This window comes from Apium graveolens, chromosome 10, assembly GCF_009905375.1.
Source record: "Apium graveolens cultivar Ventura chromosome 10, ASM990537v1, whole genome shotgun sequence".
In the NCBI taxonomy this organism is placed as follows: domain Eukaryota; kingdom Viridiplantae; phylum Streptophyta; class Magnoliopsida; order Apiales; family Apiaceae; genus Apium; species Apium graveolens.
In genome coordinates, this window is record NC_133656.1 from 188,469,820 (window position 1) to 188,488,739 (window position 18,920).

The 18,920-nt window shown below is 33.3% G+C and overlaps 1 protein-coding gene and 1 long non-coding RNA gene across 7 annotated transcripts in view; both read right to left on the reverse strand.

Moving 5' to 3' along the window:
* The window catches only part of LOC141693454 (uncharacterized), a 40,228-nt gene extending 24,811 nt beyond the window's left edge, over positions 1–15,417 (reverse strand). The window contains exons 1-33 of one of the 6 annotated variants that reach the window (XM_074498552.1): positions 15,203–15,417; positions 13,860–13,941; positions 12,674–12,754; positions 12,509–12,589; positions 12,117–12,193; positions 11,960–12,014; positions 11,818–11,866; positions 11,441–11,578; positions 10,944–11,025; positions 10,429–10,507; positions 10,280–10,329; positions 9,912–10,106; positions 8,544–8,619; positions 7,959–8,039; positions 7,799–7,879; positions 7,039–7,115; positions 6,886–6,940; positions 6,747–6,795; positions 6,433–6,570; positions 5,384–5,465; positions 5,206–5,284; positions 4,442–4,488; positions 3,915–4,126; positions 3,307–3,394; positions 2,977–3,096; positions 2,775–2,893; positions 2,621–2,693; positions 2,404–2,523; positions 1,514–1,582; positions 1,256–1,426; positions 1,120–1,167; positions 901–1,042; positions 706–803 (exon numbers count right to left, since the gene is read on the reverse strand). In XM_074498552.1, coding sequence (XP_074354653.1) covers positions 706–803; positions 901–1,042; positions 1,120–1,167; positions 1,256–1,426; positions 1,514–1,582; positions 2,404–2,523; positions 2,621–2,693; positions 2,775–2,893; positions 2,977–3,096; positions 3,307–3,394; positions 3,915–4,126; positions 4,442–4,488; positions 5,206–5,284; positions 5,384–5,465; positions 6,433–6,570; positions 6,747–6,795; positions 6,886–6,940; positions 7,039–7,115; positions 7,799–7,879; positions 7,959–8,039; positions 8,544–8,619; positions 9,912–10,106; positions 10,280–10,329; positions 10,429–10,507; positions 10,944–11,025; positions 11,441–11,578; positions 11,818–11,866; positions 11,960–12,014; positions 12,117–12,193; positions 12,509–12,589; positions 12,674–12,754; positions 13,860–13,941; positions 15,203–15,301 — 3,093 coding nt within the window. In that variant the 5' untranslated portion in view covers positions 15,302–15,417. Of the gene's footprint in view, positions 1–705; positions 804–900; positions 1,043–1,119; positions 1,168–1,255; positions 1,427–1,513; positions 1,583–2,403; positions 2,524–2,620; positions 2,694–2,774; positions 2,894–2,976; positions 3,097–3,306; positions 3,395–3,914; positions 4,127–4,441; positions 4,489–5,205; positions 5,285–5,383; positions 5,466–6,432; positions 6,571–6,746; positions 6,796–6,885; positions 6,941–7,038; positions 7,116–7,798; positions 7,880–7,958; positions 8,040–8,543; positions 8,620–9,911; positions 10,107–10,279; positions 10,330–10,428; positions 10,508–10,766; positions 10,809–10,943; positions 11,026–11,415; positions 11,579–11,817; positions 11,867–11,959; positions 12,015–12,116; positions 12,194–12,508; positions 12,590–12,673; positions 12,755–13,859; positions 13,942–15,202 lie in introns of those variants that run through there. The other 5 variants (XM_074498554.1, XM_074498553.1, XM_074498555.1 and 2 more) reach the window with 5 other exon arrangements.
* A 694-nt stretch (positions 15,418–16,111) lies between these two features.
* On the reverse strand, positions 16,112–18,718 carry LOC141693249 (uncharacterized). The gene is made up of 3 exons (XR_012563051.1): positions 18,563–18,718; positions 17,331–17,459; positions 16,112–16,609 (listed from the first exon to the last, which is right to left on the reverse strand). It is a non-coding gene; the product is annotated as an uncharacterized LOC141693249 (long non-coding RNA).
* Positions 18,719–18,920: the final 202 nt, after the last annotated feature.

The following is an 18,920-nucleotide window of genomic DNA, read 5'->3' on the forward strand; positions in this document are numbered from 1 at the left end:
TGTTTAGATTTCAGATCTTATTTGAACAGAACAAATCAGTACTTAACTGATCAGTACTTATACTGGAAGTCAGAACTTAAGGGATATCAGTACTTATGTTATCAGGAGATAGATATCAGAACTTAAGTGCTGAAGGACGATAAGATAAGGACAGTAGCTGATTAAAGTTAAGAAGATCAAGATAAACATAAGAAGAGATATGCATGAAGAAGGAATTCCGTGAAGAATGGAATACTTGGAATAGAAGATATCTGATTGATATATTTTAGGAAGCAGAATTATATTCCATATCAATTAGCGATTATCTTGTAACTGTGTAGTATATAAACACAGACATAGGGTTTACACTATAAGTGTTATCATTATCGAGAATATTATTTATTATAACCCTAGCAGCTCTCGTGATATTTTGTTCATCACTGAGAGATAACAGTTCCAGATTGTAACAGAGTTTATTGTTTAAATAAAGTTTGTTTTCTGTTACATAAGTTCTTGAAGTTTGATTTGATTGTAATAAACACTGTATTCACCCCCTCTACAGTGAAAGTGTGACCTAACAGGCTTAATAAAGGAAACTTCTGAAAGATAGCTCTTAACTTAAGCTCCAAGACTTAAAATATTCCTCACACTGGAAGACAAATAGTATATGTTGACTAAGTAGTACTAGTAACAGAACTAATAGGTTGTTACAAAAAAGAGATGTACCTTTGCAAGAATGTAGCGTGGCTTTGTACTTATCTTCCTAACTATCTCCACAAGTGCAGAACTCACCTTAAAATTTATATCCAAACTCTCTGAAGGATCTGTTTCCAATTTTAAAAAAAAATTAACACTTGTTCAAAAATATTTGGTGTTGTTAGACTACCTCGTAATATGGAAAGTGTGTAACAATGAACTCACTTTTTCCTGTTATTAGCTCTCGACTGGTCATTATTAGAGTATCCTTACAAGCCCCAAGAAAAATGTCTGCTAATTCAGCTGCTCTATCGATTTCCTCCTTCCTTTCTTCTATTGATTTCATGGCAAGTTTATCAACTGATATCTATGTCACAAATAAATCAGATCTTTAGCCGATAATCATATAGCTTGAGTTTTATCAGTATACTAGTAAAGAATCACCTCAATTATACTAATTATATTGCCACAGTGTATCTTAAGTTCTTCAACCTGTTCATTAAAGATATGATTGATGAGTTAGATTTAAAACTTATAGTTAAAAAGGGGGAATGCATCAAGAATCTTGAATTCTTTCAACCTGCTTTGTTGTCTTTGGTACATATGAACCCACAATTATAAGACCGCCGCTACTTTCTTTATCTATTCCAAGATCGATCGGAGAAATCGGAGCCTTTGGGACAATTCCAATACGAGCAGATACGAAGGTGGCTGCAGTTCGGCATAAGAACCGTTTTCCCTTCTGCTCTGCCTGGCAATGAAATTTGGGTCAAAGATAGAAAGCTTGTCTATAGTATTCCTTTAGGAGGACATAAAGATATACAACGGTGCGGGTTACCTGGATCATTCCTGCTGCAAACACAGCCACATCTCTTTCACTAGCCGCATTTACTACGCATACCGAACCCTGTTTAACAAAAGAATAGAACGTAAAGAGACTCCAATTCATCTGATGTAATTAGTCCTTATTTATTGAACATATAATTGGATAATGTAGAAAGGTTAATGCAAGAAATACTTCAAAAAAAATTCGCCTTTCAGCCATAAATCGTATTTTTTTTTCTTTTTCTTAATTAGAAGGGAGGGTACTGGAAGAGGGCAAGTGATTGAAGAGGATCGATTTCTTGATCATACCGCATTAGAAGCGAAAAAGACTAAAAATGTCTGGAATAAGATACTTTAAACAACAAGAGGGGTATTTAAAGGATAATTTAAAAGACTGTCTGTTTATCTTCCTCTTTTGTAGATAAAAATGTTTAACAAACTGCAGACCTCCGAATTTTTTATAGATCAGTCTTAAAGAGCCATCGTCACATGTCTAGGGGATTATGAGACCTAACATTTTGAACATATGTGCAATTGTACTGCATCAGGTTGACTTTCAGAAGAGCTAATTAGTTATCAAAATGCGAACCAAGAAGCAAGTTTCATATTATAAACTTTGGTTCAAACAGTAGGTTGTCACATCTGAAACTCTTTCTCGGTATTATGTAATTTCTAACTTGTCTACACTATACAGTTGAAACTGACAATGAAAACAGGTTCTCTGCTTGTTCTTTTTTTAAAATATGTGAGATGACTTTAGGTTTCGGTTAGCCGAGGAGGTACAGAAGTAGAATTAACTTCATATGCAATAAGAGGAACAACTGACATAGACCAATTAGTTATACCAGAAATCAAAGCCAGATATCAAGTATTACATATAATTCATGCTAAACGTTCTCTTACCTTTGGCAAACTGCAAAGATGCTCAAAAACAGCATCCGGTCCACCTTTTCTTAGAAGTTGGATAGAGATAGATGCAACACTGCTAGCTAGTATGCGGCCACCAGTTTTCTCCTCCACCCACTATTATGAAAGAAAATACATATAGCGAGAATTTTGGGTTATCTATGAGTGATGTAATTCTACAATGCACTTCAAGTAAAGTGGAAAAGTTGCAGACCTCACGGAGATTTGAACTTTTATATCCGAAAGCAGCATCTTTTGCGAATTCTGTGTCCCCCGCAGGAACAAGCCTACAAACTCAGGAACAAAAGAATAATAGTGAGTGTGGAAATTTAAAAAATGTGACATTGTAAGAGACGATATAACAATACCTCTTATCTTCTGCAACATAATGTATATCATTAATGGTGAAACGGCCTCCCTGAAGAAAAAAAGGACAAATGATCCAGGCATCCATCTCACCAAGTACTGACACAGCTGCATCTGCCTCCTACGTATATCAGAAAAAATGTTCGCATACTCAGAAGAACAGCATTACTACAATAATCATAGATTATATTTAAGTGTCCTTGCCTCTGGGAAATGACCTCTTAACGTTGAATCACCTCTTAATACCACTGTATACTCAGTGTGCTCAACTAACTTAGCTGCAGATTGAAGATTTCTGCAAATACTTGTAATAAGGGCAGTAGCCTGCATGTGTATGATAGTAACCCCAGACATTAATAATACATTTTATACTAAAGATTAAATGAAACTACACCAAAAAAATGTTTGAGAACACTATGATATAAATTTATCTAGAAAGTTGTACATATATTTTTAGAGCAAAGCCTGATAGTATCTTGACCAACTTTTGGATTAATAAAAGAAAAAACTGTATTATATAGGAAAGCTGAATACCTTCTCAGAACTTAGTGCACGGGAGTTGGTTAGAATGAAAAAACAACTTGGCTTTGCTTTAAACTGCTTAACAAGAGATTCGATGTTCCTGAAAAGATACATGTTTCGAAAATAGAATTAAGATATAGTACCAACTTTTTTGAGCAGTTCTTTGTATTATTGACATCAGTTTTTATATTGAAGATGATCGGCATTGGGGTGATCTAATACTAGACAAAAAGGATTTAAAAAAACCAAGTAACAGTGACAGAGTAATGTGGTCAGTTTGTAATTTCAATTGTAATTTGGTATATTTTTTTACCAACAGGTAGAACAAAAATTTCTACTCCCCCCATACCGAAAAGATGACCATTCTTGTCTTTTGAAAGCCAGATAGCGGCAATATAAGTTTCAAAAATATTGTTATAGCTTATGTTCTAGAAAAAGGTTTAAAATAGTGCATCAGAACTGAGAATACTACCATTAATAAAGCAAACAACTGTAAGATTTTATAGAAACAATTTAATATTGACCAGTTTATATGCCCACAATTAAATATTACACATTGAAGAAACTCTTTTTAGGAGTTGAATTAACTATTACTAACAAGTAATTTGGGAAATACTCACCACTCTGTTAAGACATCAATATCGTGAACAGTCTGGGTTCCGGTTGGATCATCATCCAGAACCACCAAAGTTTTTGAATTGAGCTTCTCTAGCTTACATATGTCATCAGTTAGATTATGGGGCCACTCAGAAGGAAGAGATTTTAGGTGTGATTCTTTTTCAAGAGCTGCCAGTTTCCCTTCAACTTTGACACCTGTGAGTGCCTCGTAAACCTACAAAGAGATTCTCAAATCCATTTGATTAATTGTTCATTTCAGACAAGATATTTTTAACAGATTGAGTTCACATTACACGAGTCATAAATACATGTTAAAGGCTTGTTAGATTTGGTAGCTTCAAAGAATTACAGAAGATTAAAGATCAAAACACTCTCGTTCTTAAATTGAAACAATGGATGTAACAATGTTTGAACCCATCATCCTAAACCTGGTATGGAGCAAGTTGCAAAAAATCCTAAAATATATGAATGACAAGCTACTATTCATCGTGGGACCTATTCTGCTTAGCAATTGTAAACATGATCATACCTTTACAACAGCTGCATCATCTAACCGACCCCACCCTGCAGCAGAACCTAGTCAATTGAAAGGAGAAATTGTTACTAGTTGGTTATAAGCAATGTTACTCTCCAATATTGATAATCTCATCGGGACATACATAGTACAGCAAAAAAACAACCAAAAAAATACGCTTTTAAAAGTGAAAACGTTAATATCCCCATATCATTATCTCGTGTACTTTAAATTCAAGGACTAAGGCCTATATACCCATAGGACTAGATTTAATCCTCTTTTTTGTTCATTCCTATAGGAATATAATCCCTTCCCTCACTGAGTTGCATTTCACCTTATTTCAATATTGTGACTATGCTTAAAAAAATATAAGCAAATGCAGTGTTCCTCCACAGGATAATAACAAAGAATTGTCGAATTTTATAACAAAACTATAACATAAGTAGTAGCACGGTATACCTACCATATTTCAAAATCAAAGGCCGTTTGTATACATAATTTCTTATAAGACAGACTATTCTAAATTCATCTTACAACTATATTGGGACAATCAAATGGCACAAACTTTCCTAAATTTCTCTTACAGCTGCTAATTAGATAGATGACTACATGTACATATAGGGATCTGCCACATGATCTCGGACATTTTGCACTAAGCTTTACTATATTCAAAGAAAATGAGAACCTTACATAGGAGCTTGAAATCTTCCAGGAATGACAGTGATTACATAAGATGTAGTATCTAGACAAATAATATGTTCTTCCATATACAACCTCACCTGACAAAAATAATTGGTGTGCTACAGTTGCTATATGAAGTGGAACTCTGCGAGATGAACATTCACGGGTAACAATCCCCTGTGTAACATCAACTTAGATGGTCAAGGATCAGAAAAAGGAGGTTAAGCAAAGATGATGCATCATCTAACCCAATCTAGAGTTTATAATAAGACTGACCAAATCCTTCACAAAGATATCAAGTGCAGATAACGGCGTATAATCATTGTTAACCATGTGGGGAACACGATTCTCAAACATCCTACAACAAATAGGGTAAAGGATCACTTTTACCTACAAACTAGATATATAAAATAACATGCATACAGAGAGATAGATAAGTAGGTGTGTGTGTGCAGAGAGAGAGTTCATAGCTTGGAAGTAAAGAAGCAAAATTACTATTGACAACTTCAAATCATAATTACGAATTTAAATAAAAATTCTTGGTCTAAATTTTGGTTATTCTGCTACCATTTGACAAATCAAATTTAACAGCATATTTCAACAAGTTGCAGCCACAGTAACTGCTACCGCAGTCTTTACGCACTGAGTTGCACACTTTTTTTAGTTTACACCAGATTGCCTAAGTCAATTTCTAGACTCTGGGTAAAGGCCATACTTTCCAGTAGCTTTGGCACATCATGATCAGCTCTAGGTGGCGCTAAGTTATTTTGGTAGAATTTAATAACCCGCATTATTTTAAGTTTAAACTATGACAATCATAGGAAAGAATATGGTGTTAAGGAACTTGCCATTTACAATCAAACAGAATTTTGCTCTCATCCAACCTGTCACCAGACTATTCTTCAACAAAACTTTTCACCCTTGTAAATTGATTATTTGCCATTATGTTGTGAAGCTATATAACATATATTGCACTTCAAAAAGAAGTACTTTGGCTAGTACATACATCAGAATTGCAAGAACAGAAGCTAAGGTACTCATCTCCGAAAGAAACAGAGTTTAAAATGTAAATTTATATAGGCTTTTTATTAACATAAACATTTCAAATTCTTGCTTCCTTTCATTGTGCGTCCTTGTTTTTACTCAACTTGATTTTAATGGGCCTACTAATATGGGTAGCAGACTAAATATATTGAAAATCTAGGAAAAGTGTGCCAGGTTGCAGACAAGAAATAGTACTTAGAAGTGATGATATAAAATTATATAAAACATGAAAATTAATCACACATTTGTGCATTTGTGCCCTGCAGAATGTATAAACTTACCAAGATGTCCCCGCACAATGCATGAGTACATCAAACAGAAATTTTGAATTCAGGCCCAGTCGAGCACCAAATGCCATTGCTTCAGCCGCTGATGCTATGTGAACTCCAGCAAGTAGTTGGTTAACCATCTTTACACCACTACATCACCAAATTTAGAACAACTAATTTGGTTAATCCACGTATTCCCTATATCATGTCACTATAATATGATATTGAATAGACAGCCATGTAAGAATTGCCACTACCCTGCGTATGTACTCTAAAGCCAATTGATATAAACATAAACCAATATGAGAAGTGGAATGAACAAGTACCTTCCAGCACCACAACCTCCCTTCAAAACATACAACTTCTCACTTAATGCTGGTTTGGGGAAAAAGATCATTCAATGAGACAAAGATAAATCATAAATTAACAAAATAAATGCAAATTAGTTTATAATAGTGTTTTTACTTGAAAGAATAGATCCAGCATGCTCCAGAGCTTCATCCGTGCCTGATGCCATTATCTAAATGGAAATTAGCTCAAATTAAATTTTGCAGTCAAAATATTGTTTTGGAAAAATTCTAAGAACTGCGTAAACAAAGAAGATACAAAATTCCACACCGTAAGTGTGCCTTCTGAGGCCCGCTTAACACCACCAGATACAGGAGCATCAATCAGTTTTAGATTCTTGTGTTCGTCTATCAAAAGTACATTCCATGTAAGTATTTTTTTATTTTAAACAGAATATTACATAAATTTCTCTGCAAAAGGGAGGGATCAGGAGAAGAATATTTAAAAGATAATATGTATAGTTCACTGTGCACTGTTAAGTAAAATTTCTTCTGTTCAATAGCATTCAAGGAATAATCATGATTTTTTTAGAAACTCTGGAAGATTAGGGGCCTGTTTCGCTTATCTTTAAAAATAGTAAATAAATTATACTTATCGAAGTATAAGTAATTTTTGTCTTGTAAGTTTTCGTTTTTTTGTTAAATTTATTAGTAATGTATAACTTATAATACATATATAACATAGCGATATAACTACAACAGTCCTCGAAGTTACCTTTATAAGGGATAATATTCATACTTAATTACTTATGGAGTGAAATTGCAAAATCAAAATAACAGAAAGAAGTACCTATTTCGTACTTTTCAGAATTCAATTTATAGGTCACTTTTATTTATTACGTAAATAGTGAAATAGTAAACCTATAAGTTACTCGGTAAAACAAACATACCCAATCTAACTAAGATTAAAAGCATCCGAGCTATGTATAAATATGAATAAATCCAACCCACAGAGCTGTCCTAAACTAGCAACTTAAGCTACTACATGCAATAGGAACGAGTATTTGCTAAGCGTGACTAGAGGAACGTACTTTTTAAGCGCCGCTCCAGCTGACTGATGAAAGCAGGAGAAACGGTGGATGAAAGGATGATCGATGCTCCAGTCGGAAGGACTAAAAGCACACATACACTAAATAAATTAACTGCACAGAAGTAGTAATATAGTATAATACTTAAGTGACAGAACTTTACCTGACACAGCACCAAGATCACCATATAGAACACTTTCCGCTTGAGCTTCATTCGTGACCATGATTACAAGTATATCCGCTTCTGAAAAAAAAGGAAGAAAATTGGTCGTAATCTGCAAACTGATGATTAGTTACTAACAAAGGTAAGTCAGGTTAGAGTTGATAAGTTAATAACTTCTTTAGGTTCAGTAGAGAAGTGAACACTGGATGCCCAAAGAAGGCTACAAGATTAAAAATATAACTTCTCTTAGTTATATTTTTTCACTTGTATCTGTCAGCTATATCATACTAGCATCACTGCATAGATTAAATCATTTTATTACCATTGAATTGGCTCTCCTAGTCTCTTTGTTTTTCATAGATTTGTAATACAGAGAAATAAAAACAATAATTTAACAAAATAATTATTTTCCCAAGTAATAATTTATCAAGCTTCTACTACAGATATTTTAAGTGAATCTTTTAAATAGGTTTTCAACGTACTCTCTTTCCTCTGCCAATTTTACTGAGCTACAATAGATACTTGGAAAAACATAACTTCAATAAGATCGTCCAATAATTCAGACCTATAACAACCGTAACTTACCTTTTGATACTTCTGCTGGAGAGTATCCAATCAAGCCACCTAGATTTTCAAACCGCGATAGTGTTGGCTTATATACCTACATGTCAAAGACAGTGCAGATAAAGATTAATTTCATGTATGTTTTCATACTGCTGTAGATATGCTGCTGTACGATCTACACAGGGTTCCAAATTACATGAACCATTTTAATTTCTAAAGGTCAGGTTTATTTAAAAAAAAATGAATTTCCATGTTTTAATTCAGTATTCAATACAATAATATATTATGCAAAAGTATTAATCATCTAGTTAACAAAATACTAATGACGAGAAGTCCCAAAAAATATTATCTACTATGAGAAGATGATCTGAATCAACTTCCAAAGTCAAAGTTAGTCCAATTTTGTATACTCGTACAGCAATATAAGATCATGCTCGTTAGTCATATCTGCATACATTCTTTGGTTCAAGGAAAGACTAATAAATTCCAAAGCATCAGTTTAGAAAAATAATAATCAACTATCCTTTTGATACTATCACCAAACTCTTTATTTTTGCAATTGAAATGGCTGTGGGATCTGACACTCTTAGTGTGACCTTCATGTTGCAATCAGCACTCGACCCTTTAGCAGTACAATTTGAAATAGAATCTAAGCAATTTATCTGCTAGGAGCAAGACCTCTAGAGGACTTGTGTAAATATTTATTTTTTTTGAGATTTAAGTTATGAATACTTGTACATAAATAAGTAGAACACATTTATAGGTAATAGACACAATTTTCATAAATGAAGAAAATACAAAATTATTTGGTAAACTTTCATGACGGTCAATCCATAGTCAGGCATTATGTTGTATTTAACATAGACACAGGGCGTAATGTTAAGAAAGCAAATATTATTATATATATATAATATATATATATAATGAACATGGAGAGATTAATTATGTAATATACAACATGTTTAACATTTATATACTGTTTCTCTCTACTAGTCAGAATGTCAAATTTGATTTTATGAATTAATTACTTAACTGCATCAAGTATTTGAGTTTTTTAATCTAACTGATACTTTTTTAAAATTGTGATCAAAATATTAGTTTACTACAAAAAAATTATTTAAGAAAAGTTTTCGGCTGATCTTACTTAAGCCTTGTGGAAAGTATAAACTACGTCAAGCCTAAAACTCATAATAATCAACTTTTAAAGGTTGACATTAGAAGATTAGAAGAAGTCCACCGACTTCAGCTACCATTACTAACTTATTGATGACACCAAAATAGGGAGACAAAACAAAATGCATTAGTTGATTATTATACCACCAGGCCAACATATTAAGCGCTCGATGAGTTAAATTCCAAAACAAACAAAGATAGCAGTTGAGAACTCACATCAAAACCAGTAACAATGAAATTTGACTTGAGCAGGTGGGTTGCCATGCCAAAGCCCATTGCTCCAAGACCAATGAAACCAACCCGGCTTACAGTTTGTGACTTCGAAACAATATGATTTACCAATTCCTCAGGTTTGTATTTTTCCGCATTTGCAGCATCTATGATGTTCACACCTAGTACTTTTTCCCATACCTGCAAAAGCATATGCATGCACGGAGATTTATTAGTTGAGACTTGAGACAACTTACAAAGTTTGTAACTGAAAAACTTTAAGAAGTTAGATTTAAAATGCCGGATTATCTGATTGATCCAGTTGTGAAAGGATATAAATATATATGTATATATATATATGTGAAATTATGAACCTTGATTAATGTAGCATCATCATCAACTCCCCGACCCTGTCCTGCACCTGCTAAACATCCAGAAAAATAGTGAGTAGCGGCACTCAACTACTGGCAACTAAATATTATCATTTAAACATAAGCTACTGCTAAGGTATCTAGATTCATACCTGCGAGGAGTTGTTGATAAGCAACAGCCAACAGGGGAAGAGGAAACGTAAGTGATTTGGCCATATCCAAAACAATTCCCTTCATTTAAACAGCATCCATCAAACTCATTAAGACTTATAAACAATTGTACCTCAACTGAACTTGCACACACATAAACTACATCTCAAAGGAATAATAGTAAAATAGATGATTCTAGAAACCATCCAAAAGCATACTAATTTCACATACAAAAGCGCTTAAGATATTGAGTTGATGCATCACTTTTACTTCTTTTTTTTATCTCTTGCGTAAATTATTAATATTCTAAGAACATGTTAATGTAATAATCAAATCTTACTTTGAAATTCTATGAAATTAATCAGCACAAACAAAATTATTTCCTTAAAATTCCACACACAGCCAATCCTGCACGTAGAGTCCATTTGGCTTGAGTTTTTCAAAAGAGAAAAATAATGATAAAACTATATGGTATGCTAAAATAATTTAGTTCACAAATGACTTACAAAGATCTTACCAAGTTCTGTAGCAAAGTATTAAGAAAGAGGTTTTTGGTCTGATTTCCTCTCAATAGTTGGGGAACTTGATTCTTAAAAACCCTGCAAGATCATACATATAGAAAAGGATTGTTAGTCAATAATTGGATACAATAAAAAACCAACGTGAAGAACCTTTAATTGTTTTGCTCAAAATAGTAGAGAAAAATAATGATAAATACAAGTAAAAAGAATAATTTTGCATTCATTGTCAAAGCTAAAATAAACAAAAGGATGAAAGCTCGACATTGTCACATATTCTTTCTCCCAACTACGAGGCAGAAACAATGCCATCCAAAAAATATCTAATCTTAAACTCTTATTTTAAGGAAGAAAGCTCGACATGGTCACATATTCTTTCTCCCAACTACGAGGCAGAAACAATGCCATCCATAAAATATCTAATCTTAAACTCTTACTTTTAAGCTTCAACGTATCATAATAGTAAAAGACCTGAGTTGCAAAATATGGTAGTCACCATGAGTTTCCCGCCGCATTAGAAATGATGTCGTAAAGTATCCACGGATGAATTCCAGCTTGGGCACCAAGAGAGATGGCCTCCACAGAGGCAACAAAATGAATGCCCTCTAGAAGCTCAGTTACCAATTTCACTTTACTGTGATGATAATAAGAAGACATACAGTGCATAGCATTTAATACCAGATGATAGTTATAACTTATAAAATTATAGTATTCTACAGCTATGTTATGAAACTAGTAGATCCAGCAACCATGCTTCACATACTAGCCAAAAAGTAACTTAAGCTTTTGTAACAGATCTTTTTATTATCCTGTCACTACAAAAGTTTTGATTAAGAGAATCCAATTCTGCTCATATTGAATTGAGAATTTCACCTTCCAGCTCCAAGTTCACCCTCGAAGATGTGAAGCTTGTCAGACATAGCTGATTGCAAAACACAATATTTCAGCAAAATTTCACAAATCCTAACAGAAGTAATAAAAAAATTGTCCAAGAAAATGATTAAAAGAAAGGTACCACTAAGAATTGGTTGTGCCTTAGCAATAGCATCTGATCTTCCAGAAGAGAGTATCTGTAAAGAAATCCATTGTGCTGTTACGCACCAGCAAATAGCAAGAAAGTTGAACTCCTGAATACCCAAGTAAGTGATGAAAAAGAGACCAATAGATCTTACCATTGTCTTTCCATTCAAAACATCTGACACTGCCTTATAAACATATATATCAACTATATAAGCTGTCCCAAGACTCTCTACAGCAGAGAAACTAAGTTAGCGATCGAATAATAATACAAGATAAGCTCATGTTTCGACCTAAAAGAAAAAACTTCTATGTATAAGATTCCTTGCAACGGGTAAACAGATAAAATATTACATTCTACCTACAGCCTGTAAAACTTAAGCAACATTTTAACTGGAAAAACGAAATCGCTGTCAGAATTATCCAACAATTAGGATTTAGCTCCCCAACAGCCCACCCATTCTGATTGATACTGAACTTTCTGTGCTAAGAGTTGTGGTAAAACTAAGACAGACACGCCACTATATATAAGTAAATATTTGCATGCCTGCAAGATTCTTCTCCAGCTTTTGAATATAAACAGGTGATATTGTCGAGCAGATGATAATGGGCGCATCTTTCTTTAGTCCTGTGTATTCATACACGCATTATAAGGTTGATCAGTAAGATAGTCACCAACTGAAAGTTCTATAAGAAGAAATTCTAGAAATACCTTTTAAAGCACCATCCTGGGAAAACAGTATGTTAGTTAGCTGATCAGGATAGGTTATTAATAAAACCAAAGCCGCCACACCTGCCACCATGTCTAGTATTTAAGGTATAACTACAGACAAATATAGATTTCAAAAGAACAACTAAAAGGTGCATAAATCAGATGCTGCTGTTTGCTCGCTCACATCCTAAATGCAAGTCTCAGTTTTCTGAAAGACTAAGAACTTTTTACATTTGTAGATAATATAAATTGTCTAATAGGATAGTATATAGCTCATAGGGAACAAAAATAAGTTCAAGGTAGGTCCAGGAGAACCGTGCATTGTTTTGAAGTAAATGACTCTTTCAAAATGGGTCATATGTCTGAATGGAGGTAGTACAGAAATTTGGGTGCATCGAAATGTTAAACAAGAAAAATTTAAGACGACGAAGTATAATGCTTGAGAAGTATATAAAATAATAATCAATAATTATAATTAACTCCTGCTGAGTTTTACTTTTACACAAATGAATATTAAAAATAATAGTCCCCGTCTCCTAAAACCTTAATATATTGGGATTATCCAAAAAAATTGATATTGAGATGTTGGGAGAGTTGGCAGTGTGGCCCAAGTGACATGACATGCACATTTAAGTATATGTCTTCCCAACACTGAATTTTTGGGCAGTTCGCAAAAGATATACCTATAAAATGTTTCCCAGTTAAATTGGTTCTAGAATAGATGGTTAAGAGGTTAAAACCATTTATAATCTTATAAATAACCTACTATCCCTGTAGCTTTTTCTGGAAACTCTGCCTTAGGTCACTTATTTAGTTATTTATATCTAATTAGAGGTATCTATTCAAGCAACCATCATGACTGTAAACCAACTCTTAAATTTTCAAAAAAAGAAGCAGCTCTGAACTGAACATGATTATTTATACTCCATGGCCTTGGTCAAGGTCAGTATATAAGCAGATGCAACTTATAGAGCTTCTAAATAACTTGGCAGAATTTAATTGTAGTTTTCACTCCTGTAAAAATATAAGCTATTTCCGCAGCAATGGTTATAACTTATAAACATTCATCCTGAATTCCTCAGCAAATCACCATACTGAACACAAAGTTAATTCATTAAAAAAGTCCCTAGAGAATATAATTTAGCTTGAAAAATTAAAACCTAAAGGGCCCTAAATAAAGCTTAACCTTTCACAGCCTCTGAAGCTGTTGGACATCTTACTCCCCCAATCTTCAGAAATTCATCAACTGAAGGACAAAGTTCCTGCATCTTGAACAGCTGTAATTAGAACTTGGAATAACAGATATTTAATATATGAAAATGTTTTGTTTGCCACAGGTAATACAAAGAAAAATGCATTAAAAAATAGGCCTAATTAACAAACATGTTTTTAGATCTCTGTAAAAGGGATGATTGGCTTTATATGTATTCATTAGTAGTATAGCTTATGGAAAAGCCAAAGTGTAGTTGAGTATTTTAAATAATTCAGTGAATTAAAATGTAAGTAGATAGATCATAATAATTACCTGAACAGAAATTAATTCTTTTAATAAATGAAGGTAGTACAAATAAAGAGTGTATATTGCAAATGTACTCAATAGAGCCATCTATCATATCCACTATATTTTTTAGGCCTGGTTATGTAATCCATGAATCGGTGTTCACGTCAAGTTAGTCTGCGATCACAGTAGGGATGTTTTAATTTTGGATGAGTGCTTTGCTAGTCTGTTTGGAAAGCTCAAAACAACCTCATCTGGCAACAGAAACAGCCATTAGTGCCTAGTGGAGGTACTAGAAATGTCAGCAAAACTACATATTGATCAATTGGTAAATGATCAATAAAATGTTACAACACCGTCTTTGGGGATGTATCCTCCCGGTGCTGGAAATAAACAATGGACCAAGGCACTACTGCAAGTGATCAAGGTAAAAGTTCATGTCTCTGTCTTTAACAATGACGGAAGTCTAGTGTAGGTCTGGTTGCCATCAGGTACATTAGTGACAGCGCCAATCAATTCACAAACATTTAAATACACATGTTTTCATTGCCAAGAGCATAGCGGTACCCCCCCCCCCCCCACACACACACACACATTTCTCTTTAATTCATTAAACAATCTGCAAACAGTCGTTAAACGAGAGTCCTGCTTTTCCCATGTCATAATTCAAGCAATGCTCCCTCTAAAATTTTGTCCTCCGAGTATAAATGATCATTCCCATCAATAGATGTATCCACTACAAACCCAAATCAGAAACTCCTAATTCTAACAAACAAACTTATTCAATCCATTAATAGTCAATGTGAGTACTTCACAGCTAAAAATCTAACCAATAAACCTCATCAGCAGTCCTCACATATTTTTCGAAAAAAAACAATAAACATCTCTCACAAAAAGACCCATATAAACACACAATGAGAGCAGTTTATAACATTACAAAGCAAAGGGTCATTAGATTATCAACTTATTAACAACATATCCAAAATTCGTATATAAAACATTAAAAAAAACATAAATATGAAATATAAAACCTCGTAGGCTTTGACTGCATAGCCAGAACTGATGAGCTTTGCAGCGAGAACTAAGCTTGATTCATCAAGTCCGATGAAACCCACAGTTGTAACAGCCATTATTTCAGTTCAACTAGTTCAACTAAGATCTGGTATTAATTTTATGTATATGTTTTGTATATAGGATGAGACAATAAAAATGAAATGATGGGGTTGTTTAAATGATCTTTTAAATATAGCAACATGGTCAGATATTAATTGCGTGTGTAATGTAAAAAATAGATAAGATCAAAAATAAATCAAAGTGCTGACTATGATTCGTGTCAACTCAACACTTTAGTTGCTTTGAGTTTTAGACACACTGTGTATTTTCTTTGTCAGATTGATATAATTTTTGAATTTACGAGAGTTCGAAATTTGTTAAAAACTATATTCTATTTTATTTTTTTTGATATTGTTTTGTGGGATGGGAGTTATTAGTAACTTAAATTAATTAAGACATGATTCGAATTTAAGTTGAAATTACGAAATTTATATGGACTGATTTATATTTTTTTTGACAGTGACTGATTTAGATTTTAATCTAGTACAGTAGTGTTTAGATCTCTAATGTTTAATTTTTTTAAAAAAATTATCAGTTACTGTGAATAATTTAAGAAGAATTGCTCTAAAACATGTGCAAGGTCAAGGCGTTTAGATCCGGAGATTGCATGAAGTCAACTACGAATAAAGATTACTATATACAATTTTTATATCAAGTCACGTTTGTTTCTCTTTTTTTTTCATGTCCCTTGAGATTATGTTAATTACTCTCGAATGCATAAATTACTCAAAAAGCTCACAAAAATTATGTATATAACAATTTAAATGTTATTAAAGAAATAGACTGGTAATTATATTACAATAGACAAGGACAGTAATGCAGCAACATATTGCCAAGTAACCATTTGGTTTTTTCATTTAACTTGAAATGTGAAACATCATGTTGACTGGAGAAGAGAGCACAGAACAAGACCATTCCAATATAATTACAGATAACAAAAACTGCTAGCTTGATATTTGATGCAATTACAAATAAGCTATCTAAGAAACTTACAGTTAACATATATCTAGATAATATTAACCTCGAATCTATCCCTGTGATCCGAATTCTAGGAGGTCCTATAGAATTAAAAATGAAGAACAAAACACCCCTTAAAGATGCATCCATGAACAAGTAACTGTGCACGCAACTGTACTTGTAGGAAATCTGTAAAAGGGTGTAGAAGATACAAAGCAAGTGCAACTGAAGTGTTTAAATCCATTTAGGTATCTGGACCAGTACTCCCTTGTAGTAACCTCTTTCCCAATGGAGGTCTCAGTTTTGCACTGCGTAATTTGGTTGGAGATCAGTGTCCCGAAGGTAGCTACTGCTTGTGTGGCAGCCACCTAGCATAGCATGAAAAGGAACATGTAACTAAGCAGTAATACAAGTAAAGACAGGTCCAGAAAAAACTGCACTTCGTACACGACATACAAGTAAATTTAAAATAATTTATAAGTTATTAGCTGTGTAACGAGGTATAGTTCCGTATTTTTAATGAAATTATAGACTATTCTAAGTGTATCCTTACAGCATAATTTAATAGTTAGGTAACAGCCTACAGGCATCACAAGAATACCTGAGAATAGCCATAAGCATTCCTACGGTGTTCTTACAGTTGGAAAGTTCTACTTGTCGTAATTTGTTTGGTGAATCAGTTTGAAGAAGTACAGGTCCCTCGCGTAAATAAGCCTGGTAATATACATAATATTATGTGGTCAATATTTATAAATTACCTGATTATCAATTTGGCGAGCTATTACTAAACTGGTAATATCTAAAGTCCAAATCATTTCTGTCTTATCTAACACTTTCCAAAAGAATTAAAATCTAGGTTTCTGTTATTGTTTAATTACACCGGCAGCCTTGATGACTTCAATAATTTCTGAGTAAAAACAATACGTCAATACCAGATCCACATGCTAAGATTTATTAGAAAGAAAGCCCAAAAACAATGGAGATATAGAAAACAACATTTTGTTAAATCTAGTAATAGATATTTTGTTTAAAAGCAATTAAGTCTAAGAAAATGCTATAGCTGATATGCACATGCAAACAAGTATAGACCTGAAATCTGCATCATCATCTTGCGGAGGTGGTTCTAGCATCTGTATGAAAACAATCCGCTTCCTTCTCCAACAAGGAGTTCGCACAGGCCTTCTCTGTATCCTATCCAACAAGGAATTCATAATTACCCTGTTCCAAACAACATTAAGCATGAAGTATCAGAAGGTTTACAAATACTCACTCTCTGTATATGGAATATTATTGATTATAATAATCCATGCAACAATGGTTCAAAAGATTAAAAACCTAACAAACCATATCATCGCATTTAATCAAATTTCATTATCAAGACTTAAGAGTTCAAATTATTCTTCAAGGGGTCTTGGGCTCTTAGCTCTTTACCACAATCTAATTGAAATTTGATTTAGCATCACATTACAAAAGTTTGCCCTTTTTACACCATTAATTACGCATTTTATCAAGCATACGACACTCAAATGTAACTTAGTGTATTAAACATTTTTATTCAGTTAATAACCGCGCATTGCGCCATTATTGTGCATACTCATGTGTTTATAGTGCAGGGCAATCATTAAGTGAACAAAAAGCATGCTAAACACATGCATAAGTTTTAAAAAAAACAGTTAAAACACGTGAAGGAATATTAGTATATACCAATTTAGAACATTCGCCGAGTTCAATTAAGGTCAAAAGGGGGGAATTTATCATTTTGTGCCAAAAAATTAATAACATAGTATATGTTACCTAGGTCCATATTTCATCTTCAATAGTTTAAATATAACAATACATCTACCATATTTGCCCCTTGTTTCAGTAAACATCTAGTCAAGGTTTTTTAGGAATCTATTTATATTACACCAAAATTAACATAATCACATGACCTATAAAAATCGTAAACACCAATTCTTCATAGATCCATGACCCATTGAACACGTAAACAACAATTATCGAATATTCTCAATTACCAAGCTTAGATCCATACATGTTCAAATCATAAACAACAACTCCAGACAGAAATATACACATTTAACCCACAATTGCGTGAAACAATTACCTACACAAATTAATATATTACTCGATCTGTGTAATCTTTGTGTAGATATATAAATTAATCTCTATAAATAAATTAAAACAATCTATACCATCAATTCATAGAGATTTTAATGGCAATATATCAATTTAAATGGAAAAGAAGGGAATTTAATAACATATATATATGCATTAAAATAAAGACACGGACATGAATATAAAACATAAGTAGTTTTACATACCTAAGAGGAGTTGCAGAGATATGTAACTGAACCGAAACCCATGTTTGGTCTAGTTCATGTCTGTCTGATTTACAGATAAACACGTGTGTGTATATAAAAGCTGAACTGAAACTCTCGTTATGTCCGCCTAAACTTTGTTTAATCCGCCTTACAATATGGGCTCAGTACTACTAGACTATTGTTTTTAGAGTCATGGGCCTAATTCTGCTTTTTCTTTTGACAAGATCCAAGGCCCAATTTGAATTGAGTTTTTGACTACTCCGAGTAGGGATGGCAACGGGTCGGGTCGGGTTTTTGAAGATCCAGATCCGATCCATTATATTTGGGTTCGGTTTAGTTTCGAGTCCGGATATTTAAA